Raw genomic sequence first — 26659 nt, 5'->3', positions numbered from 1 at the left:
AATGACTCTTTTAAAGTGCCAACAACAAACTGTTTAGGTTTAGGATCATCCATCGTTTGATGTGCAGTATAGAGGCTGATGTTAGAGTGGAAGATAAATTAAACTTTGAAAGATATTTACAATATCCCTAAATATTGTAACCATATTTGGTTTAATCTCTACCATTATAATAATTCAACAATCTAGGACATGACACATCGCGTATAAAATTAACTGTAATTAGATTTGTCTAGAAAGAAAATAAGTTTCCCAACAGAAGTTTAACGCTCTTTGCCGTCAGTTTGCTCGTCCTTCACGTCTTTCTTTCTCCTTTCTTTGTGGCTCAGACCTGGCAATTTCTGACACGACCCGATAACCCGACACGACACGACACGAAATTAACAGGTGTTTGGGTCGACACGATAACGAATCGGGTCTTATCGGGTAACCCGATAAGCACCTGTTAAGATAACGGGTTGGGTCGGGTATACACGTGGGTAAACACGATACACGATAAGCAGAATATTATTTTTATAATTTTATAACCCTCAAAAAATACTGTAATAATTATATACATTAATTTTACAATTTTATACCCCTAAAAATTATAATAAATATATATATATTAAATTAACTATAAAATTTATAATAATTATATATACTATAATAATTATACCCCCAAAATATTAAGTCTATCTATACTAATTATATATATATATATATATATATATATATATATTAAATTTTATAAAAACTATAATAATTATTAATTAATAATTTAATATGCATGATCATGCATTGCATATTTGCATGATTTTGCATCCATTGAAATTTGATGCGTCAGGACTCATATGTGATTTGTTTCCATTCTCAAATTTCAATAATCAATTTCTTGCCATTGCCATTTGCCAACTTGCCGCCCTTTTTGAAAAAAAAAATGGAGGGAAAATGAAAATGTTAAGAAAAGTTGAAAATAAAACAAAAAAGTGAGGGAATTCAATTAGGGAAAGATGTTGGAGGGAAAAGTGAAAATGATAAGAAAAAATTGAAAAGGAAACAAAAAAGAGAGGGAAAAATGAAAATTAATAGAAGTGGTGAATCTAAGTATAAATAAACTCTAAGTGTTAGTCAATCTATCGTTTTACGAATTCTCCAAAACTAATTTCAACGATCCAAACCGTCAAAATTGTTTGTATATGCTTGGAGATCACATCAGCAAAAAATCACAAAAAAAAAACATTCAGAGATCAAGTAAACGGGACAAAGCTTTTCAACGGTTATAAATGAAAAATCACGATTTAACGGTTATTTTAACTCCGATTTTGATGATTTTTTATAACTACACTCCTTGACCCTATATGAATACAATGAATGAATTCGATATTCAATTTAAAATATTTACACAAGTGGATACCACAAAATCTTATGTTATACTTAATAAAAGTATAAATAAACTTTAAGTGTTAGTCAATCTATCGTTTTACGAATTCTCCAAAACTAATTTCAACGATCCAAACCGTCAAAATTGTTTGTATATGCTTGGAGATCACATCAGCAAAAAATCACAAAAAAAAAAACATTCAGAGATCAAGTAACGGGACAAAGCTTTTCAACGGTTATAAACGAAAAATCACGATTTAACGGTTATTTTAACTCCAATTTTGATGATTTTTTATAACTACACTCCTTGACCCTATATGAATACAATGAATGAATTCGATCTTCAATTTAAAATATTTACACAAGTGGATACCACAAAATCTTATGTTATACTTAATAAAAGTATAAATAAACTCTAAGTGTTAGTCAATCTATCGTTTTACGAATTCTCCAAAACTAATTTCAACGATCCAAACCGTCAAAATTGTTTGTATATGCTTGGAGATCACATCAGCAAAAAATCACAAAAAAAAAACATTCAGAGATCAAGTAACGGGACAAAGCTTTTCAACGGTTATAAACGAAAAATCACGATTAAACGGTTATTTTAACTCCGATTTTGATGATTTTTTATAACTACACTCCTTGACCCTATATGAATACAATGAATGAATTCGATCTTCAATTTAAAATATTTACACAAGTGGATACCACAAAATCTTATGTTATACTTAATAAAAGTATAAATAAACTCTAAGTGTTAGTCAATCTATCGTTTTACGAATTCTCCTAAACTAATATCAACGATCCAAACCGTCAAAATTGTTTGTATATGCTTGGAGATCACATCAGCAAAAAATCACAAAAAAAAAACATTCAGAGATCAAGTAACGGGACAAAGCTTTTCAACGGTTATAAACGAAAAATCACGATTTAACGGTTATTTTAACTCCGATTTTGATGATTTTTTATAACTACACTCCTTGACCCTATATGAATACAATGAATGAATTCGATCTTCAATTTAAAATATTTACACAAGTGGATACCACAAAATCTTATGTTATACTTAATAAAAGTATAAATAAACTCTAAGTGTTAGTCAATCTATCGTTTTACGAATTCTCCAAAACTAATTTCAACGATCCAAACCGTCAAAATTGTTTGTATATGCTTGGAGATCACATCAGCAAAAAATCACAAAAAAAAAACATTCAGAGATCAAGTAACGGGACAAAGCTTTTCAACGGTCATAAACGAAAAATCACGATTTAACGGTTATTTTAACTCCGATTTTGATGATTTTTTATAACTACACTCCTTGACCCTATATGAATACAATGAATGAATTTGATCTTCAATTTAAAATATTTACACAAGTGGATTATGTTATACTTAATAAAAGTATAAATAAATTCTAAGTGTTAGTCAATCTATCATTTTACGAATTCTCCAAGACTAATTTCAACGATCCAAACCGTCAAAATTGTTTGTATTTTCTTGGAGATCACATCAGCAAAAAATCACAAAAAAAAAACATTCAGAGATCAAGTAACGGGACAAAGCTTTTCAACGGTTATAAACGAAAAATCACGATTTAACGGTTATTTTAACTCCGATTTTGATGATTTTTTATAACTACACTCCTTGACCCTATATGAATACAATGAATGAATTTGATCTTCAATTTAAAATATTTACACAAGTGGATTATGTTATACTTAATAAAAGTATAAATAAATTCTAAGTGTTAGTCAATCTATCGTTTTACGAATTCTCCAAGACTAATTTCAACGATCCAAACCGTCAAAATTGTTTGTATTTGCTTGGAGATCACATCAGCAAAAAATCACAAAAAAAAAACATTCAGAGATCAAGTAACGGGACAAAGCTTTTCAACGGTTATAAACGAAAAATCACGATTTAACGGTTATTTTAACTCCGATTTTGATGATTTTTTATAACTACACTCCTTGACCCTATATGAATACAATGAATGAATTCGATCTTCAATTTAAAATATTTACACAAGTGGATACCACAAAATCTTATGTTATACTTAATAAAAGTATAAATAAACTCTAAGTGTTAGTCAATCTATCGTTTTACGAATTCTCCAAAACTAATTTCAACGATCCAAACCGTCAAAATTGTTTGTATATGCTTGGAGATCACATCAGCAAAAAATCACAAAAAAAAAAACATTCAGAGATCAAGTAACGGGACAAAGCTTTTCAACGGTTATAAACGAAAAATCACGATTTAACGGTTATTTTAACTCCGATTTTGATGATTTTTTATAACTACACTCCTTGACCCTATATGAATACAATGAATGAATTTGATCTTCAATTTAAAATATTTACACAAGTGGATTATGTTATACTTAATAAAAGTATAAATAAATTCTAAGTGTTAGTCAATCTATCGTTTTACGAATTCTCCAAAACTAATTTCAACGATCCAAACCGTCAAAATTGTTTGTATATGCTTGGAGATCACATCAGCAAAAAATCAAAAAAAAAAAACATTCAGAGATCAAGTAACGGGACAAAGCTTTTCAACGGTTATAAACGAAAAATCACGATTTAACGGTTATTTTAACTCCGATTTTGATGATTTTTTATAACTACACTCCTTGACCCTATATGAATACAATGAATGAATTCGATCTTCAATTTAAAATATTTACACAAGTGGATACCACAAAATCTTATGTTATACTTAATAAAAGTATAAATAAACTCTAAGTGTTAGTCAATCTTAAAAACAAAAACTCTTTATCCTTGCACATTTAATATTTGTAATAGATTAGTAGTGTATGTATTATTTTTTTTATTAGGCTTTCATTTTCGAGTGTAGATATAGTACTTGAACGAGAAATGTTTTAATGTTTTCAAGTAATATTTATGTCGCAATGTGTGGTATGTGCAAATTTTTTAAAAAAATATATATTTTTCTTAACGGGTCATAACGGGTCATAACGGGTCGGGTCACTTTACCCGTTGGGTAAAGTGACACGACCTGTTAAGGACCCGTTAAGATAACGGGTGTGACACGACACGACCCGTTAAGATAACAGGTGTTACACGAAAACGACACGAACACGACAGACACGACCCGTTTGCCAGGTCTAGGCTCAATGGACATTACTCCGTGGTTGGAAAATCTTGAAATCCAAGAAGGCAAGAATATAATTTTCTTTGATATATATCAGTTCTTGGTTGTGTTTCATTTATTTATAGGCTTTTTTGTTTCCTGCGTGTTTTGAAGACAAAGGGAAATAGGTTTGATGTCTGCACAGCACCGTAGCTATTTCAATTATGGGAATGGAATCAACTAAGTTGGGTCAGTTCTAAACATTGAAAAGCAGCCAATATTTGAAGAACCTAATAACTTGTACCAATTTATATATACAAAATCGGGGTATATATAAAAATCAGAAAGCCCCTCTTCCTCATCATCTGCATCAGCACCAGCAGATGTTAACAGAGAAAATCATCAGTGGAAATATTGTAGAAAGTGCTTCTGAGTTGAAATTTAAGTGGCACGAGTCGTTGACATCGAATTCAAACTTTCCACTGAGCCACAAACAAGAAAAAAAGCAGTAGTAGAGGAGGAGAAAGATAAACAAGAAAGAACAAACGGAGGAAGACAAACAAAACCGATAAGAATCTGTGAGGCCTAACGGCAATAAGAGTTAACTTCTATTAGGAAACTTATTTTATTTTCAGAAAAAAAAAAAAATTCAATTGTAATTACAGGTGATGTGTGATGTCCTAGGTTGTTGGGTTATTATAACGGTGGAGATTAAGCAAAATGCGAATAAATGTGCCAAGCTTAAATGTAAAGATTCGGAATCCCAATTTGAGGGACCTAGTAAATTAAACCAAATTAATTAAGCAGCCATATGCATGCATGATAAGCAATGCATCAGAGCAAACATATACGTACGTGCTTCAATTTTTCTACCAAAATTTATTTACTTGTCTGTTTTTTTTTTCTTTTCGTGTTGAACAATATTATTGTATATAGTGGCCGTCACAGAAGCATTAAGTTTTTTTTTTAATGCCACCGCCAGGTTAGATGGGAAGAAGAAAAGTACCGTACTTGGGAAATTGACAAGAACGTAGGCTTTTCGTTTTCTAGGTCAATTTCTTGAACTCTATAATTTACCCAACTTGGCATTAGCTTTCATTTCCTTTATAATTTGTGTTTCCTGTTATTTGCAATACAACAAAGCAAAAGGAGAGTGGAAAGTGGAAAAAGGACTAAGAAAAACCTCTTTTAATTCTAACTCAAAAGGAGAATTTGACATAGAACCAAACATCAATAAAGTCAGTCATATAAATGTCCTGTGTAGTTTTAAACAGCAAAACGCTAACCAAACAGAATAAAAAATAAAAAATAAAAAATAAATCACAGAAGCAAGACTTTAACCTAACCAAGTTTACTAGAGTAGTGAGTCCATTTTTTTAGTTGTATGCATTAATGTTCGAAGCTTCTTCTCTATAGTTTATATTAGGTAAGAATATTCACTCACAACCACAAAAACAAAACAAAAATTCAGATGAACAATGCTGAATATATTAAAGAAACTATATCAGAGACTGATACATAGTTTGCTAGTAGATGAATGACTCTCTAACAAGTTCAAAAGGGCGCAAAGTATTAACATTTGATGTGAGAGCTACAGCGAAAACTGTAATTATTTTGCTTTCACAAGAGTACACAAAGCATGCATGCATGTCAAGCATATCTTATTACATTTTTTCTACCTGACCTATGATAATTGCATAAAGCAACCAAAATGCTTTGGCAATAGCATCAATTCACGAATGGAAATCAAGCAAATGATTTGCTCTTGCTAATTTGATCATTAGAGTAGCTAAATTTGTTGCACAGTTGAATTTGATTCCCATTCAGAACTTCAATTAATCCGATATGATAACATAAAGGACATGGCAGTGGCGACAGAGTTTATCACTTCTCTTATCAAAACATTGGAGATTCAGTGGGAGAAGAGTTCACTAAATTGAGAATACTATTCCAGTAATGCTTATTATCTTCGTAGTAGTCACTACCGCTTCCACTTCCGCTTCCACCACCGTTATCAGAATCCACTCCACGATCCCCGTCTGACAAGCTCTGCACCTCATCCGAATTATTAAGCAAGAGATTAGTGAACCCTTCTTGATCAGCTGCTTCCATGTCACCAGCCACATTGCCAACTTGATGATCATTAGCGGTCCATGCACCCGCAGCTTCCATGGACATTGTGATGTTTTGATGATGATCATGAACTAACCCTAATGGAGTAAAAGATAAATGGGACTTCCAATCTTGTTCGTTATCTCCACCTTCTTCCTTGGTCTCAGAAGAACCTGAACTCCCAACAAACTCGATCATCGCCGGCTGCATAATCGCGGCCCCCATTGCGGAGGACGATGCGTTATTAAAGTTAATCTGATCGGAATTATAAGTGAGCGTAGATGTCGGAGACTCGAGATCAACATTATTATGAGAATGTTTTGATGACCGCCACTTGAGCTGAAGCTGTGCTGAAGTCGAACCCGAAGACGAAGAATTCACCGGAACGTAGGTATTAGGGTTTGTGGTGGTGAGCTGATGGAGTAATGAGGAGCTGTGGGAGCGGAGCTTTGATTCTCTGACTAGGCGGGCCTCCGCTTCAAGCCGGGCGCTCTCCCACTGAGCCATGTGACTGAGATTGGAGGCGTTCTTGGATTGACCGTCGGCGCTAGAGAGTAGGTTGTCCTTCTTTGGCTTGTGCGTGACGGGGTCGATGCCCATTTTGGCTAGCCTCTTCTTAAGATGCGTATTCCAGTAGTTCTTTATCTCATTGTCTGTTCTCTTTGGCAAGTGAGTTGCTATGGCCGACCACCTGATCATTCGAGGTCAATCAACAAGACAACTATTAGCATCAAAATACTATGAAAATCCCATAAACTACATCGATCTCACAAACATAATTTTTTTCGTTTATTATGTTATAACTTTGATTTCCGCATACCCCTTCTCTTTTAATTAAATTTGACCAAAAGTAATTAATTAGGATTGTGCAGTAGAAGAAAAGAGGTCTGCAGATTCAGTGGCATGGACTAGCATCTCTAGCTGCAAGAATATCTCAGTGTCTATATGCATGCTCATGAAGAAAATTTTAAGAGAACCATTTTTATTTAAAAATGAGACCAATAAATAATCTGAACTCGGATGTCAGGATCTCAAAGCAGCAGTGAATATTATGTTATGGAAAATGGTCGCACAAGTCAAAATTTTGAACAAGTGACAAATAAGAGTTGAGTAATTGCGAGATCAAGGCTTCACATTCAAATCATCAAAAAATTCAAACAAATATATAGCAAAATGGAAGAACTTGATCACAAAGACTGTCGCATTCTTAACAAATTCTAGCTTCTACGTTGTCAAGGTAAAGAAATTAAGAACATACTCGGGAGAGAGGATTAAAAATAACAATGAAAAATTAAGACTACTAATTAACATTTGAAAACAATGTCTACCAGAACTGATAAGACAAGACAATCGATAACAATAAAATTGAACATGACGATTTGGTCTAGCGGCAATATTGAAGGAAGTATAGTGTTTAAATCGCGTGGGCGACAATTTTTTATTAAAAGAATAAATTAACCGACGCTATAAAGAACTGTGCTCTACCTGTTCCCTAATAGGGCATGGAGTTGAATTATGGTTTGTTCTTCTTGCAAACTGAACTTTCCCCTCTTAATATCAGGTCTGAGATAGTTAGTCCATCTAAGCCTACAGCTTTTTCCACATCTCTGAAGACCTACACACATTTAGTTAATTAAACCGTGAAATCAACAAATAATTAAGTACTTAACTGCATATGTTATGTAATTACACATCCTTATAGTACAATATGTGGGGAAATGCAAGTGGAAGTCTCACCAGCTTTTGTTGGGAGTGCACGCCAACTGCCATGGCCGTGTTCTTCAATGTAAGCCAAGAGCTTCTGGTCTTCTTCTGGAGTCCAAGGTCCTTTCTTCAAACCCACCTTGTCACAGCACGGTGACCGACCCATCGGAATATTCTAAACCAGCAATGCAAAGTAGTAGGTTCTGCTCTTGTTTATATAGCTACACTAACCTTGCACAAGAGAAAAAAGAAGATATGGATGGAGGAAATTAAAAAGAGAGAGAGAGAGAGAAGAATTAATGGGCAAATGCATAGAGGATGAGAAAGGTCAGCGACATAAATGGGATAAAGAAATAAATTTTGATCAGAGTATAATACTGTGGTACATATCTCATGACAAAACTACCCTCTTAACCTTCTTTCACTTTGTAGACTTTAGTGTAGGCATATTGACTAGATCGAATGTGCTCGTAGACTTGGACGCGGTCATCTGAGTTGGATCTCTCTCATAGTTTAGAGTAGAGCATGTTCACTTAATTACAGAGAATAGAAAGCGAAATCATATTTACCGAAGTATGGATATGATAATTCACTTCTTAACTTTCATTTATGTGTATTAACACATGTGAAATAAAAAAAGTACAGCTTTGTTGTTCATATTCGTAATCAAATACATAAAATTCTAGTCATATCCACTTGGAGAGATGTTTTGTTTGATTCAATTTTCCCATATACTAAAGTTATTCCTTATTTCTCTGATCTCTCCCAAAAATACATATTGTAGATTAATTAAAACTGAATATGTATAAATATATTATGCCACGTTCTTTAATTTGCTTTATATATAATGACCTAAGGGAATTATTGCTCTATGAGAAATTGTATCGTCTTTTAACGGGATCCCGTAGCAGATATTATCAAGAATAATTGCATAGGATCAATCCTCCTCGATTTGAAGTTGATTAGGTTTTCTTTACACCATTCTTCTTTTCTTTAATTTGTTTCTGGTCCACTTATTATTTTATATAACTTTGAAATTTATATCACTCAGTCTTGCAATATTTATTTCCGATTTCCTGCAGATTTTGCAGGAAACCCATTTATGAAGAGAATAGTTCTCCTCCTCCATTAATCAACAAACCTATTAAATTTCAAAATATTCAACGTCATGTTATTCACTTGTTATTTCTTCTTCTTCTTCTTGACTTTTAATTTTCAAAAGTGAGAGTAATTCTTTAGCAAATATTTTCTTAAATAAATTAGTAATTTAACTGAAAAATATAAATGCTTATATAAAATTAATTAAATTAGATATTGCTAAATAGTCACAGATATGTATCCCATAAGTCAAATTTTGATTTTTGATAACAATTAACATTTTCATGGTGTATTGTTGATGCATTATTTACTTATCTCATACATACGGAATGGATAATAGCTTCAGTTTGTTTAATTTTTGGGTTATTATACAAAATGGTCCCTAAGATTTGCATGATTAATAGAAATAGTCCCTGAGATTGAAAATCAATAGAAATGGTCCTTGAGATTGTCCACCATCCATGATTTTGGTCCTTCCGTTAAAAACGATTTTGGGCAATTTTCAAAACTTTGTAACTCAATCGTTTCTTAACCAATTTCGACCCATAATATATCAAAATGAAGATATGAAAGTGTAGACTAATATTATATCTATTTGGAAGCCCAATGGTTGCCGGATATGGCCGGAAAATAGCCTGAAAGGTGACTGGTACGCAAGAAAACTGGAAAACTCACCAGAAATTGGGTAAAGTTTAAACGTTCATAATTTCTTCAATACTCAACCAAATCGAGTGATTCAAAATGAAAATAATACTTCTTGACGAGACGAAGAGAATGGTACCTTTTTCGAAGGCTAACTCGCCGTGGTTTGGTCGGACAATGGCTCGAAAGTGTCTAACCATTTTCGAGTTAGCCACTTTCGAGCAGTTTTTGGGTCAAACCATTACAATTTAGCAGCAAAGAAAGATACCATTCTCTTCATCTCATCGAGAAGTATGATTTTTTGAAGCACTCGATTTCGTTGAGTATTGAAGAAGTTATGAACATTTAAAGTTTACCCATTTTCCGGCGAGTTTTCCAGTTTTCCCGCGGACCAGTCATCTTTCAGGCTATTTTCCTGCCATCTCTGGCAATCATTGGGCTTCCAAATAAGTATAATCTTGTTCTATACTTTCTTATCTTCATTTTGATATATTATGGGTCGAATTTGGTTAAGAATCGATTGAGTTACGAAGCTTTGAAAATTGCCGAAAGAGTTTTTAGCGGAAGGACCAAAATCATGGATGGTGGACAATCTAAAGGACCATTTCTATTAATTTTCAATCTCAGAGACCATTTATATTGATCATGCAAATCTCAGGGACCATTTTGTATAATAACCCTTAATTTTTTTGCATAAGTTAATTTAAATGATGATAAAAATAACAATTATGATTTTAACTGTTTTTTATACAACAATATATTTACACTACGCGGTGGAAGAAATAAATTGGTATCTAACTCTTAGTCTATGAGATTCGAATCTAAGAGACACATCTTACAAGTAAAGAGAAATATTTAAACTGTTTTATAGTGAAAATACGTTAATCACAAAAGGATGGAGAAGCATGCATAACTACGAAGTGAGCACACGTATTTTCATTTTTTTTCTAAACCAATTTATATATATCAAATCTCTTTAGTTTTATGCTATGCAGTCGATATTAATTGAAGGCATTCACCAGAGCGGAGCAACTGGATATAACTCATAGAACAAGATCATTGGCCGCCTCTAGCAAGTAATTATTCCTACATAAAATGCTACTCCTAGAATTTCAGAATCTCCTCAAATCTTCAGTGGGTTTCAACACTAAAGAGGTAAAGATTTAATGTAAGCATAAGCACTGACCACTGGTCCATGCAGATCCGATTTAAGTGTGATATTGTCACCATTAATATTGCTTGGTAGGTGCATTATATTAGTAACCAAAATAAATCAATTCAAAAAACCTTAATATCTTACTTTATTTCCCTACCGCTAGAGAAAATCTTGAGTAGGATATCCGATCACGTTATTTGCAGGGCACTTCTCGTAATAGCATGAGATCTTTTGTATTTCGACCACACTCATTCTACTAAAATTGCTCTCTAGTTGCTTAATTAGACAAGTAGGGCTCATTTGAAAGTACTTCTAAATGACTGAAAGTTTTTGATAAAAATATTTTTTAAACTAATTCTTAGTAAAAATGCAAGTGAATCCTAGAAAAGAACTTGTAGTGCATCCTGCAAGAAACACCAGGATGCACTACAAGTACTTTTATAACACAAACACATTTTCTTTAAAAACACTTTTAGTCATTTTAAAAGTACTTACAAATGAGCTGGTTATTAACTCCAATTAGACATTGTAATGATGCATAATAACTAGCCATCCTTGGTGGAGTTAACCTAATCGGCTAGGGTAAACATATATCCACATGGAGTTCAATAGATAAATTAATGAAGCCTTTCAAACCCGTCAACTCATTCAAGCCACACCAGCTCGAACTAGCCTAGCATGGAAGCTTGCACAATTGGGTCGTCTTTAGGAGACTATAGCTGATCTTGGAATAGCAGCAACAACATGCATATATATGTTGCCCTAGCTAGTTAGGGTTGGCTTTATAATGCTTTCATAAGCGTCACATTCAACTTCATTAATTAATCTATAGTCCCTCTCCTACCTATGGATCTAGCTTAATTAGCCATGCATAGATCAATCTAGCTCAAAATCACAGTTAGAAGCGTGTACATAAATTTCTTGTTATACACCCATAATTTGGTCACATTGAAAAATATACGTGAATTTGTGATTCATATAGAAAAGATGAACAACTACAGTATCGTAACGAGAATTTAGATAATACTACTTATATTTAAAATTTGGCATTGCTTATAAGAAAGTAAAACTTCCAAAGATAAATTGTGGTGTGGTCAATATGAATATCAATATAGGTGTTATGGAAATATTGATAGACATATCGCTATTGATATCGGTTTTCTTTGACGGAAATTTGCAATAAAGTGAGTATATCAATTCATTCAGATTTAGTCGAAATTAAAGAAAAGTTTCTCAAAAAAAATTCAAAAGTTTGAAATCCACAACGACTTCCTGAAAAGTTTCTTCAGTGAATCAGTAAATATCAATGATATTCATTGATTTTCTTATACCTCATCAACATAGGATGAAGTTTTCATTTCATCCCCTTTCTCTTTTTCTATATCAATCCTTGATTTTTAGATACTTCGATAAAAATATTGACAATCTCGTAAATATTTTAAACACTGGGTCAGGGTCTGTAGGTCTAAAGCCATAACTGAACAGGGTCCAAAAGTTGTCCTGCCGAAAGCGGTCGGCAGGCACTCAAAGGCGGTGAATGGTGATGGAGACCTATTGTGGCTGCCGCTTCTGTAAGTGTAAATTAACAAATAAAAATTTGGAAGCAAAAGAATTTCGGAGGGCAGATTGGTAATTCGAGAAACAAAGCAGTACTAAACCAATTTATTGAGATGGGCTCTACGCCCCCGTGGGTTTAAAATCTTGATTGATATGGAAGCTTGAAAATACAATAATGGGGTCCCATGGAGGTGCTAGAGTAGAAAAATACTTGATAATAAAAAACACTTGTTTGTCTGGCTTGGAAGTGCGAAATCGAAATATCAAGTTTTTAGACCTTTTTTTGGTAAAATAACAAGATGTGGCGGATGATGGTGGGCTCTTTTTTTAATGATTCCCATGTGATCTACAGAAGCAAAAAAAAATGTAGGAAAAATGAATTCGCTGGGCAACAATGCTTAGCTATTCAAGAATAAGTAAGAATTTTTACTCAAAATTCTTTGTATTCGAATAAGTAAGAATTTTTACTCAAAATTCTTTGTAATCGTTCATTTTATGCATCACTATGTAAAAATTAGCTTTGCAAAAAATGAATTAAAACTAAAATCGTTTAGTCAATTTATTGTATCAAATACATAAACGATTTGTAATACTTTTACTAATTTCGTTCATCTGTTTTTATACAATTTGTCAATCAGAGGACCTTAGTTTTGAATGATCTTTTACAGATATGAATTTTATAAGATAATTTATAATATAAACAATTTTTTTATTATAAATACAAAGTTTTTTAAGTCGGTAACGAACAATTTTAAATAAAAATATTGACTTATCATTTGAGTTATCAAGTGTCATTCTTTTTGGACTGGCTGGGGAAATTAAATAGTACAACTGGGGACACCATCTTAAATTCTAGTTGATGACTGCCAGCTCGTCATAGTGTATGGTCCAAGAAGTTCTTTATGACCCTCTTAAATTCAGTCCCAATTTACACTTGTCAAAGAATCATTGCTCCACGTGCATACATAGTGGTACATTCAGGAAAAGATCCTCGCCGGGTCCTTTTCCTAAGGATATGAGGGATCTTTTGATCCTAACCGTTTATCGTATATTATGTGATCAGTTTTTATTAGGTATTATTTATATTTAATTTTAAATTTTAAATTTTAAATAATTTATGACCGCACGATATATAATGAATGATTACGATCACCAAATCTTCCTGATCCTCAGAAAAATGATCCAACGAGGATCCTTTTCCGTACATTCAAAACAAATGATGAAAAGAAGTATGTTATTTACAATTAAAAAAAAGTCATTCTACACTGCATTATCTAAGCCTATAAAGATGCATAGGAGAGATAATATAAGCAGATCATATTATGATAACTATGTTAAAGTGTCGGTAACAAATCACAAAGTTACATATATAACAAAATTAAATAGAGATAATAAAAAAATCAGAAGTTTTCGCATGGTCCATTCTCACCACGGCTTGGACTTAAACATTTAATCGAGCGTTTGAGACAAATTTTGAAAGGGTTTAAGAATATTAAAAGCACTTTTGTACGGACGATCTTCTTTGCGAATCACTTTCAAGTCTTCTTCGAAAAGTAGTAAAATTTTCAAGTAAAATTTTCAATAAGAATTTCAGCGTTGATGTGATTTTCAAATGAATCAAAAAGTATGCATCAATCTGCTTTTAAGTTTTAACACATGACAAGTATTAACAAGCATTTGAGATTTTTTTTTTTAAAGAAGTTTTAACTAAACATTTCTAGTATTATTTATTTTTAACGAAAAAAAATTATATTTTTATATTTTCTTGATACTATTAACTACACATTTATTTGTCTTTTTTTCATTAAAAATAAATTTTTTTAAACTTTTCGTTATTTTTTATTTTTTATATTTTTAACATATGACAGGTAGATGGTTAAGAGGCGATGCTCAGAATCTCGCTTTATTTTAAAGCGTTGATGACTGTGAGGGCAGGTCATCAAACCTTTATTGTTCTGTGGGAGAAGTCCTGAACTTAACTTGTGAGGGCAGGTCATCAAACCTTTATTGTTCTGTGGGAGAAGTCCTGAACTTAACTTGTGAGATGAAAAAAAAAATGCAAATAAACAAAATTGTAATCCACTCCTATTAGTACGAAGATATTAATCAGTTTTATTTTATTTTATAATTTCCCGTGATTTGGTTATCTAGCAATTATTTCGGTTTTGATACGTGAACCAAAGACCTATCAATATTTCGATTGGAAGATGCGAATATGATACAGAGATTCAGGAACAAAAAAGGTAGAGGAAGATATAAGAAGACTTTAAAAGAGACTATAAGAAAATATATGGAGTATCTAGAGTTAACGGAAGACTAGGTGCAAAACCGAGCGCAAGGACGTACTATGATTCATACAGTAAACCTTACTTAATAGGATAAAACTTAATTGTTGTTGTTTTACCTTCAACCCTTCATGCATCAAATATGCAAACACGACCAGGAGTAGGGCTAGTAATTGGACAAAACGTACATCAAAACGCTATACTCGTGTCATGCAATGATACCTAGGGTTAGTGTTTTTGCGGTAAACACTGTATTGTGGCGATCGTGATTAGTCGTCTTTGCGAATTTAATGTTTAATCTCAATTAATCATGAAGTTTTGTTCGTCATGTGATCAAGAGAACATGACTTGTGTGCTATGTATAATGAAAGATAAATGCAAATTATACCTAGATAATCTCAACAATAATCCTCCAAGGAGTTAGGCAATGTCATTGTGCAAACACAAGGCAGGCACTCAAAAGTCCTTGGATACAATCTTCAAATATAAGATTGCTAGACTAAAACAGGACCACTGGATTTGGATCGACTGTGGCATCTCTATTAACTTGGCAATCACGTAACAGAAAGTATCCTCCTACTCGTACTCCTCCTTCCCTGCGGATGTTGATACGTTTCAAGTTGAAGCATTCAAGCAAGAAACATCATATTCGATGACACAATTATCTAAACTCGATCGACTCAATTGTATATCAGAATGACGGCTATTGCACCTTGATATTTATAGAGAACTCAATTGATACAAGCTACAACTCCAAACAACACCAAAGCAAAATTTGGAACCACACCCCTATCCACCAAGTCCTTGCCTTTGTCCGACTTCAACTGTCACACGCATAATTCAAGAGTGTACTGTCACCCAACAAAATATAATTAGCAAATATGTCCTCCCCATTCTCGCTACTGCCTGCAAATTACGACTCCTCTTCCTTGACGCTATTCTACGCTTCCTTGGCACTGGCTCGATGGTCTTCAACATTCATTCATGTTGAGATGCAATGGGAAGAAATGTTGAGTCCACCGTGTCGGCGCCAAGGAAGAGCAGAATCATCTACATGGAGGAGGATGGCTTAATTTACTCATTAATAGTTGCAACATGATCCCGAACCTCTACATTTAAGTGAATCTTGTATTTCAACTCGTTGATTTTTCAGATAAAGCCGCCTCGGTCTCGATCGCCACTCTGTTCAGCCGTCCAGTCTCGATCACGGATAATGAAAGAGAATCTGTTGAGCCGTACTGATTAGTAGCCTTCATAGTTGCGCTATTAAGTTGTTTGTGCGGATTTTGTCTGCTTAATTGTACTGTTGACGAAGCTAATCTTACGAAATTGCTACTTTTGATGAAGGGAAACAAAGAAGTTTGGTATGGTTTCTTACGAAAGTCGAGACATCAAAACATTAATCAACGAAGAAAATGTCATTCAAGCTTTAAGCTAGTCATTAATCCATAGAAAAATAAGGAGCAAGGGCAACTGCAAGTTTGCCAATTATTAATCAACATCAGAAAAACCATGTCACTGAATTTAAATCGACACAGAACGGTCGTAGGATGGCCAGCAACTCAGCTATGAGCTCATATCAAATCTGCAACGTTCATTGGCATTTCGTCAATCTGGGTACTGTAGTACTGCTCAATGTCTCTTAAAATCCTTACATCGTCGCTTTTGACAAAGTTTATTGCCACTCCCTACGAGAAATCAAACGCCCATTAATTGCAATAACAACATGCAAACAAATAAGATGATACCGACTAATGAGAAAAAACAAGCATAGATTAAGAATACAGAAAACCCAGCAAGCAATACTTCTGGTTCTGAAATACAATATTGATTCTTAGCATCGAAAAGACTCGTAAGTCAGTCAATTCAACGGGGATGAGCTCTTTTAGCAGTAACAGGGATAAAAATGCTAGAGATTTTTAGAGGGGATGAACTGTGCCCACACAGTTTGCAAGTGTTCAATGAGCGTGCAATGTGAATTTATATATTGCTCAAGATTCTTTGTATTATCTTCAATCATAACTATTGGCGTCTCATTAATAAGATTTGATCTTGCGACAGAAAGAAATTCGTAATTTCTGAAAGAAGATGTCTCTAGTGAATTTGTTAAAGTCAACATTCACTTGAAATTTGGCAAATATAACAAACACAACACGAAGAGCCTAAGATCCATCGATAAAACAGTTGCAACACTCAAAAGAAAAGTTGTGACAAAGATGGTGTAAGCTTGTTTGATTTTTCTTTATACCACTGTGTATATAGTTAGAATATAGAATGCATACCTTGCGCCCAAAACGGCCGGAACGACCAATCCGATGAATATAGAGCTCTCGGTTGTTTGGAAGATCATAATTGATAACCAAGGAAACCTGATCAAGGGGAAATGGTTAACCTGGTTAGAAAATCAGTGCAGCAAATCAATCGGTATAACATGTTTTCTACTAGGAATTACTAAACTATTCTATATGCAGGTTCAACTCCACTATGTCTCTCACCGATATAGCACCCTTAGGCCTAATCCTACAACCATAAACCAGAGTGCAGCTTGAAGGTTTTGGTCTGTATTTAACTATTTATGACCTCCAACATGTAGCAAGTTCCACGACAAGAATCTCCTAAACATCACTGCAATTCTTAGAGATTTCTCGTCTAGTTGTAGGTCAAGAGATTTCTGATTCTAGCAGTTGGTTATAACTATACAAGTATTGCACAAAAAGAACCTAAGAACTTGCCTGCTGAACATCAAGACCCCGGGCCAAAACATCTGTGGTGATGAGGACACGAGTATTGCCACTGCGAAATTCAGCCATAATAGCATCCCTCTCCATCTGAGGCATGTCTCCATGCGTTGAAGACACAGTAAAGTTATTGCTCCGCATCTTCTCAGTGAGCCAGTCCACCTGTTGAAATAGGGTTGCAAGGATCAATAAGGATACACCAGGAAGTTATAGAACCAGAGTAGCTATGGCAAGAATAGTGATACATAGGGAATAAGGCCAAGAGAAACGGAAATGTTTAATATATCTCACCTGATATCAAAATAACTCCGAGGTCAGGATCCTATGTTATACTCCTACTTTCCACACAGAATCCATGACCCAAGAACTCCAGTCGTGGATCCCTTCTCATCTAATCAAAACTCACGACATTAGTATCAAATATCAACTCGAGTGGTAAATAACACTTTACCTTTTGCTTTGTGTTGCAAAAGATAACAGCTTGAGTAATTGTAAGATTATCATACAGATCACATAAAGTGTCAAACTTCCATTCTTCTCTTTCAACCGCAACGAAAAACTGCTTGATCCCCTGTCATGATGCAAAATACAATATACACATTTCAATTCACCTCAAATTTCATTCACATTGCATTCAAATTTCAAAGGCAGTAGCACACGTCCAAAATACTTACCTCCAAAGTCAATTCATCACGATTGACAAGGATCCTAACAGGGTCAGTCATAAACTTGTTGGTCATCTCCAAAATTTCTTGAGGAAGTGTAGCGGAAATTAAGCAAACCTACAATACCACATTATCAATATTACCACCGATTCCACTTCGGATAAACAAACATGCTAATTAATTCTTTGAATTAACAATCTTGATTAGAACAAAATGCTCATAGGAAGAGACTAAATGGTGATTAAACCTGCAGGTCAGGTCGAAGATATCGGTAGACCTCGTAAATCTGATCCTTGAATTCTCTGGTCAGCATCTCATCAGCTTCATCCTGAAAACACCAAATTAAGTAATTTGCAAAATCAATAATTAACAACATTAAACACAAATTAATGAACTTTAATGAAGATTAGAAACTCACCAGAACTAACAGTTTGATCGATCGGGTGCGCAGAGCTCCCCTCCTGATCATGTCGCAGACTCTGCCGGGTGTTCCAGACACCACATGGACCCCGTGCTCAAGCTTTCTGATATCCTCGCCCACGCTTTTGCCTCCAACACAAGCATGCGCCTGTACATTCACGAAACCCCCAACCGCCAGCACCACCTTCTCCGTCTGCGCCGCCAGTTCCCTCGTCGGCGAGAGTATCAGCGCCTGGACCTCCCTGGAGGCGGTGTTGGCGAGCTGGCAGACAGCGACGGCAATCATGGACGTTTTTCCGGTGCCAGACTGGGCCTGGGCTATGACGTCGTGGCCGCCGATGATAGGGACAAGGGCGCGCTGCTGGATGGCGGAGGGCTTCTGGAAGCCGAAGTGGTAGATGCCTCTGAGAACGTCGTCGTTTAACCGCATCGATTCGAAGGTCGTGATCGCCTCTAACGCATCCATCGTCACCGAATCCGCCATGCCGATGACCGTAATTTGATTGATTCGTTAACTAATTTTCTGGTTTTTTTTTTTTACTGTTTAGGTTTGTGAAAGGGGTTTCAACGACCAGCCGGATGACGAGTATTATTTATACACGCACCTTTTTTACTTCTCGTATATTTTTTAATTCCTAATCCAATAGGTATTACAACTTAATCAGGATACCATTTAAAAGATATGATAGAATTCTATAAGGATTTCTTAAGATTTACACAATCACATTCTTAACCTAATTCCTACTATTCTATATTCTATTCTAAGTAAACAGAACCTATAATCAAGCTAATTACATTTTCATCGTACGATCACTCCATCCCAAGAGTTGACAATTTCAGAAGCTACAATCACTCTCAATCAGATCGTGTGATTTCTTTTCCTTTAACAGCAACATGGATGACATTATATGTCTTTTTATTTCACCTTATTATTTAGTTTTTGTTTAGCAGAATGATAACGTTAGTAAGTTAGTTGTAAGGAAAACGATAAAAGTGAAGATTGAACCTACATTGTGATATATTTTTTCCGTTATTGCGGTAAACCGACATTTGTATTAGGTTGTAAGTGAATAATTTATGCATTCAGTAAATCTACTGGTAAAACAGTTTGTAAATGTATACAAAGGACACACGAAGAGAGATAAACTCGAAACCTCAGGTGTAGAACTCACTTCAATCAATTGAGTTATTCACCAAGACAATCGACTTCTCTTTGAACTCAAAGTTCAACCCTATCTTCTCTAAATTGGTTATCTTAAGTATATTATAAATCATTATAATCGTAAGTATAGGAAATAGAAAGTTTGCATCACAAGAAAGATAATAAATAATAAGAATAATTGTTTTCAAAGAGAATATAATTTTTCACTCAGTGATCCAATTGTATTAGGATGAATAAAAATTAAAAATATAGTTGTATTGGGATTCATAGCTATATTTCTTCTCTTGCTTAAGATTAATGGGTAATCCATTAATAATAATGACCAGCGTGTTTTAGTGACAAAAAAAACATAAAATTATAAGGAGACCAAAACCGAGATATGCAATAAATTCCAACTAGAAATCCAAATACGATTAAAACACAGATTAAATTAAACCATGAAACTAATCTATTTGCCTTGTGATGCATGCAATCATCGTATCAACAAAACATGAACCACCAATTACTACGCCTCAACAGATTCTCTTCTGTGATCTTCGTACCGTCCGACCGATTATCTTTTGCAAGCCCTTCAAAAAAGTAAACAAGATTTGATCAATAAATAGATTAAACACAAGAATCACTTAAACTTGTTGCAGCTGTTCTCGTCACATATTTTCGCAGCCCGCAAATTACCTGGATGGTCCTCTAGATATGTTGCGGTAGTCTAGGAACTGGTGTCGGCCACCACTTCAGCACACATGGGAGTTTGTATTCGGACAACTCCTCCTTAAGAATCATGTCACGAATCTTGAGCATAATCTTGTCTTCCATCTTTGACAAAATTCTTGTGCGAAGGTTGAGCATGAAATTCTCGTCATCCATAGTTAATTAGATACAAAATTTCTTCGTTATTTGGGTCTAAAGTTACACCTTGTATCTCGTTTTCTTCCGGATTTATCATCTCCATCTCCATGCGTTTACAGTTTTCCAGAAAGAATTTTTCAAATCCTCCATGGATGATTCTTCGTCGCCATTCAAGTCCAAAACTAATAAAGTATTGGTATCTTCGTCGTAAGCGTAAATCTTGAGACACCCTCGGTACACACCTAGGTACTCGATCGAAAATCTATCTGAATCAATATCAATCAGATGACATTTTGTAACTCGGATCAGTAATATCTTCATCACCATCCTTGCGACTAGTTCTAACAGAGTTGTTGATCAGGAAGGGATCAAAACTGAGAAGAAACTCACCATAACTCATCCAATACAGCATTCTGTTGGAAGCAATAGCATAGCAACCATCGCAATCGATGGAATTGGGCCGAATATCTTGCAGGGATGATACAACAGACTCCCTCCATTCACCGGTTTCAGAAGAGAAGATTTGCACCTTGGATTCGCTGCATGGCATCCTATAACGGTGAGAAATCAATCTCACAACCCTGCACCTGTACTCAGGATTAAGCTGTACAATATATCCTTTCGCATACTTGTAGTAGGGAAGATCACACATGAATCCCTCCGGCAGTGGTTCCATCTCTTTGTCACATGGAGGTGGGGGAGGCAGATCAATCCATTGCTGTGTGTATGGATTGCAGATGTAGTAACTGCGTTGATGATACTCACCCGCACAACACAAAAGTAGGTCGTTATATGTATATTGATTTTCAAGGAATAAATTGTATCTCATTCATTCATCATCTTTAGTTACAAGAACAACAAAACATATATAGAGGAACCTATAGAAAAACTAAGAGGAAAGCTACGGAAACAATGGAGAGTTAAGACCCCTCCATGACACCTCCACCTAACTTAAACCACTAATTAATCCTTACAATGATGATGAGGTCTCCACTCTACCTAACTAAACATCATCAAGGCTTGCATTATGCCTAAAGTAGATATTAAACTAAGATGCACTAAAGCATCACTTAAGTTTTAGCCGAAAGTTTGAATTCATGCATTAGCTAGCTTTCCATTATTCTATTCTTCCATGATACTCCATGATGCTTCCAACTTTTAGGAACCCTACTTCCAACCCTACTTCAAATAAACAAACATCCAATACTCCCCCTCAAGCTGGATCCAGAAGGTTGATGGATCCAAGCTTGGAGAGGAGTCTTTGAAACTGATGAGAGGCCAGAGGTTTGGTGAATATATCGGCCAGCTGATCGGAGCTTTTTACATAATGTGTCTGAATCACCTGCGACTGTACTTGTTCACGAACATAGTGACAGTCGACTTCAATGTGCTTCGTCCTCTCGTGAAAGACTGGATTTGATGTTATGTGCATAGCAGCCTGGTTGTCACAAAATAAGGTCATTGGTTGAGTCGTGAACACACCTAAGTCACATAGAAGTCATTTTAGCCATATCAGCTCACACGCGGTTGAGGCCATTGCACGATATTCAGCTTCGGCACTTGATCTTGCGATGACAGTTTGTTTTTTGCTCTTCCATGTGACCAAATTTCCACCGACAAAGGTACAGTAACCAGTGGTGGACTTGCGATCGATGGCATTTCCTGCCCAATCTGCTTCGCAGTACCCCATGATTTGAGTGTTGTCATTCTTCGTCATGAGGATGCCATGACCAACGGACCCTTTTAAGTAACGTAAGATTCTTTTTACACGGTTCAAATGCTCGATGGTGGGGGAATGCATGAATTGACTGGCTATACTCACTGAATATGAGATGTCAGGTCTGGTGATCGTTAGGTAAATCAGCTTACCGACAAGCCTCTGATAGGAGCTGATATCCGAGAGTGGTGTGCCTCCCAAGTCAAGTTTGAGCTTGCTATCGAGAGGAGTAAGTGCAGGCTTAGCATCGCTCATATTAGCATCCTTGAGTAGGTCCATGACGTATTTTCGTTGATTAAGAAATAGTCCCTTGTGAGAAGATGCCATTTCGATTCCAAGAAAATACTTCAGCACCCCAAGATCTTTAATCGCAAATCTTTGTTGAAGTGACTTTTTGAGTGTGGAGATCTCTGCAGCATTATCACCTGTAATTATTAAGTCATCCACGTATATCAACACAACTAATTTGCTCGCAGCTCCCGTGCGAACAAATAATGATGAATCTGCATTACTCCTTTTGAAACCAACACTATGAAGAACTGAACTTAGTTTTGCATACCAAGCACGAGGCGATTGCTTCAATCCATAAATTGACTTATGCAACTTACACACCAAATCAGGCTCCTGGCTTTGAGGGTGTCCTGGTGGCAATCTCATATAGACCTCTTCTTCAAGATCACCATGTAGAAAGACGTTCTTTACGTCCATTTGGTACATGGACCAACCCTTATTGATGGCAACAGACAATAGGACCCTAACTGAGTTCATTTTTGCAACAGGAGCAAATGTTTCTTTGTAATCTACCTCAAATGTTTGAGTGAATCCTCGAGCCACCAGCCTGGCTTTATGTCTTTCAATTGAACCATCAGAATTAAACTTGATCTTATAGATCCATTTGCAGCCCACTGCCCTTTTTCCTTTTGGAAGTTTGGTGATGCTCCAGGTGTTATGTTGGTCCAGTGCTTTGAGTTCATCTCGCATTGCTTCTTTCCACACAACTTGGTTATTAGCCTCATGAAAGTTTTGAGGCTCACTGTGACTTGAAATGGTATTAAGAAAAACAGCATGAGATGGAGTCACCTTTTGATACGACACGCAATTGGAGATTGGATACCTCGGTTTATATGTGACAAAATCTTGAAGTCTTGTGGGAGGTTGTCGATCACGCCGAGGGTTGCGTCGAGGTACTGGGAGAGTTGTCTCATCCTCGTTCAAATTATCAGCCACACTTTGAAGATTTTCTTGGTTGCCGCTGTTATCATCATCCACAGAACCATCAGGATGAGTGCCTTCATTGTTGACTTCAGTGAGTGGTGTAGGAGATTCATCATTGTTGTCATGGTTAGAACTTCTTTCATTTAAAACATCTGGAGTGCTGATTTCATCTGGAGTGCTGATTCTTGGTAGAGGAAGCAGATCAAAGATACACTCCTCCTGACCTGTGGCTTCAAGTGACTTGCTGAAAAAAGGGTTAGCTTCATGGAATCGAACATCTTTGGATACAATGATTTTTCTCAGTTGGGGATCATAGCACTTATATCCTTTTTGTGTTGATGAATAACCAAGAAAAATGCATTTGAGAGCTCTAGGGTCTAATTTATCTCGATGGTGTGACTGAACATGAACAAAACAGACACAACCAAAGGTTCTAAGATGTGAGAGGTCGATTTTTCTTCCTTTCATGACTTCAAGGGGAGATTTAAACCCCAAGACTCGGCTAGGTAGTCTATTGATGATGTACACAGCCGCCATGGCTCCTTGGGACCAAACTCTCTTTGGTACATTCATGTGTAACATTAATGCTCTTGTTTTTTCCAGTATGTCACGATTTTTCCTTTCGACTACACCATTTTGTTGAGGTGTGCCAACACAGCTTGTTTGATGCATGATACCATGATTGCTCAAATATTGTGACATGAGATGGGACGTGTATTCGGTGCCATTGTCAGATCTTAAAGTTTGAATTTGAGAAGAAAAATGGTTCTTAACAAGGTTGTGAAAATCCTTAAATACTTCCATCACTTCACTCTTAGACTTTAAAAGGTACAACCAAGTGGCTCTAGAGAAATCATCAACAAAGATCACATAATACTTATAACCATCAAAAATTCAAACGTTGGTCCCCATACATCTGAGTGAACTAGTTCGAAAACTTTACTAGTCCTAGATAAGGATGGGTTAAAAGGCAATCTAGTGTCCTTAGACAAATGACAGGTTTCACACGAAATTAAATCATTCCCTAAATTTGGAAACAAAGATGACAAAACAGGTTGAGAAGGATGAGCTAGACGTTGATGCCACAATTGACTATCTTGGGATGGATTGGACTTGGCTTGAAATCCCCTGGGACTGCTCTTTGATATGTAATAGAGACCATCTAGATAAAACCCTTCACCAATCGTCTTCTTGGTGAGACAATCCTGAAAAATGACATTGTGAGGAGAGAAGATGGCTAAACAATTCAAGGTATTGGTGATTTTTCCCACAGATAGAAGTTGAAATGGAAAAGAAGGAACATATAAGGCTACTGACTCAATTTTGTCCGAATTAAGTGGATATTTCCCTTGCCTAAAACCTTGGAACTCTCACCATTGGCAGTTGAGACTTGAGAAGGTTGCGAAAATTTTTCAAACTTTTGAAACTTAGAAACATGATTGGTCATATGATCTGTGGCACCCGAATCAACAATCCAAAAATCATGCATCATATTTACATTAAGAGCAGTTTTGAAAGCAGTCATGATACCTTGATGTCATCTCGGGACATGTGTTGTGTGTCTGTCAGAAAACCAGCGAACTTGCCTAGCAAAGCTGTTGAGTTTCCATCTTCAAAAACGACCGTTTGATCACTCTTAACCTCTTCTTTCTTGCTTTGAAGATATGCTGCAAACTCATTTATGAGTGCAGCCGGATTTGCTGTGAAGCTCTTGAGTGCGTCAGACCCATGTGAGGTTGAGGTAGATGCATTGTTGGCTCTGTGTGGTGCACGGTTCAGTCTTTGTGAGCCCTTGTTATCCTTCATGAACTCTGGCTTTAATTCTGGATGTAAAATCCAGCATGTCTCCTTAACATGGCCAGTATAGTTGCAATGTTGGCACTTCAAGTGTGGATTCTTCACTTTGTATTTTCTTTCGTTGGTTAGGTAAGACCTTGCTTCAGTTACATTGGTCTTTGTGCCAATGTTCATGACTTTCCTTCGTACTTCTTCACGTTGGATTGTTGCACATACACTGGTGAAGGAAGGTAGTTCGGGGTTCATGAGTATGTGGCTTCGTAGGTCTTCGTATCCTGAATCGAGGCTTGACAAGAGTTGGAATATCTTGTCTTCTTCTGCCCTTTTCAGTAGCACGGACGTTTCAGTTGTATGAGGCCGATACATTTCCAACTCATTCCACATGCTCTTCATGCTGCCAAGAAGTTGAACAAATGGCTTTCCTTCTTGTTGCAGGTTGGAAATGTCCTTCTTTAGTTGAAACACACGTGCAGCATTGTTTTGACTGCCATACATCTCCTTGACTGTCTCCCATAGCTCGAATGATGATTCAGAATAACTGAATATTTCAGCTAGTTTACGCTCCATGGAATTTAGGAGCCATGACATAACTAGCTGATCCTTGCAAAGCCAGTTTTCATATGTTGGTGAGGAAGCATCAGGAACTTCGATGCTTCCATTTATGAACCCTAGCTTGGACCTTCCACCTAGAGCAAGGCTCACTGCTCTCGACCAAGGTAAGTAATTAAACTCATTTAACAAGACTGAGCTTAACCTTTGATTTGGATTAACATCCACCTCAGACATATTTCCGGAAGAAAGAACCGGTGAACTTTCAGCATCTGACCTAAGAGGATTGTCTTCAGCCATCTTGAGGATTGATCACGTTCGGATGAAGCAGAAGCAGGTTATTTTTCCTGCTCTGATACCATATTGATTTTCAAGGAATAAATTGTATCTCATTCATTCATCATCTTTAGTTACAAGAACAACAAAACATATATAGAGGAACCTATAGAAAAACTAAGAGGAAAGCTACGGAAACAATGGAGAGTTAAGACCCCTCCATGACACCTCCACCTAACTTAAACCACTAATTAATCCTTAC

At 35.7% G+C, this 26659-nt stretch overlaps 2 protein-coding genes across 3 annotated transcripts; both read right to left on the bottom strand.

The window, feature by feature from the left end:
- Positions 1–5944: 5944 nt before the first annotated feature.
- On the bottom strand, positions 5945–8550 carry LOC137739999 (transcription factor MYB16). The gene is made up of 3 exons (XM_068479779.1): positions 8308–8550; positions 8056–8185; positions 5945–7261 (listed from the first exon to the last, which is right to left on the bottom strand). Exons 1-3 carry the CDS (start codon positions 8438–8440, stop codon positions 6355–6357), a joined length of 1170 nt encoding a protein of 389 aa, XP_068335880.1. The 5' UTR covers positions 8441–8550; the 3' UTR covers positions 5945–6354.
- Positions 8551–16417: 7867 nt separating this feature from the next.
- Positions 16418–19384, bottom strand: LOC137739540 (eukaryotic initiation factor 4A-III homolog A-like). Of its 2 annotated transcripts, XM_068479145.1 has the most exons (7): positions 18834–19384; positions 18663–18743; positions 18425–18532; positions 18202–18321; positions 17745–17912; positions 17295–17381; positions 16418–16700 (listed from the first exon to the last, which is right to left on the bottom strand). In XM_068479145.1, the coding sequence occupies exons 1-7, from the start codon at positions 19317–19319 to the stop codon at positions 16587–16589; spliced, it is 1164 nt and encodes a 387-aa protein (XP_068335246.1). In that variant the 5' UTR covers positions 19320–19384; the 3' UTR covers positions 16418–16586. The 2 variants fall into 2 exon arrangements, 1 of the variants encoding a protein (XP_068335246.1); XR_011069096.1 differs by lacking the exons at positions 16418–16700; positions 17295–17381 and having other exon boundaries at positions 17774–17912; positions 18042–18321.
- Positions 19385–26659: the final 7275 nt, after the last annotated feature.

This window comes from Pyrus communis, chromosome 7 (assembly GCF_963583255.1).
Source record: "Pyrus communis chromosome 7, drPyrComm1.1, whole genome shotgun sequence".
NCBI lineage: Eukaryota > Viridiplantae > Streptophyta > Magnoliopsida > Rosales > Rosaceae > Pyrus > Pyrus communis.
This window is presented reverse-complemented; position numbering and strand designations above follow the sequence as displayed.

What these genes read in the sequence shown, in the direction of transcription:
- LOC137739999 (XM_068479779.1), bottom strand. Translation starts at nt 8,440, where the DNA reads ATGGGTCGGTCACCGTGCTGTGACAAGGTGGGTTTGAAGAAAGGACCT. An exon ending in TGCACTCCCAACAAAAGCTG is followed by an intron (nt 8,186 to 8,307) that starts GTGAGACTTCCA and finishes AAATGTGTGTAG; the next exon opens with GTCTTCAGAGATGTGGAAAA. An exon ending in CATGCCCTATTAGGGAACAG is followed by an intron (nt 7,262 to 8,055) that starts GTAGAGCACAGT and finishes TCGAATGATCAG; the next exon opens with GTGGTCGGCCATAGCAACTC.
- LOC137739540 (XM_068479145.1), bottom strand. Translation starts at nt 19,319, where the DNA reads ATGGCGGATTCGGTGACGATGGATGCGTTAGAGGCGATCACGACCTTC. An exon ending in TTTGCAACACAAAGCAAAAG is followed by an intron (nt 17,913 to 18,201) that starts GTAAAGTGTTAT and finishes CTATTTCAACAG; the next exon opens with GTGGACTGGCTCACTGAGAA. An exon ending in CCGGCCGTTTTGGGCGCAAG is followed by an intron (nt 16,701 to 17,294) that starts GTATGCATTCTA and finishes GATTTCTCGTAG; the next exon opens with GGAGTGGCAATAAACTTTGT.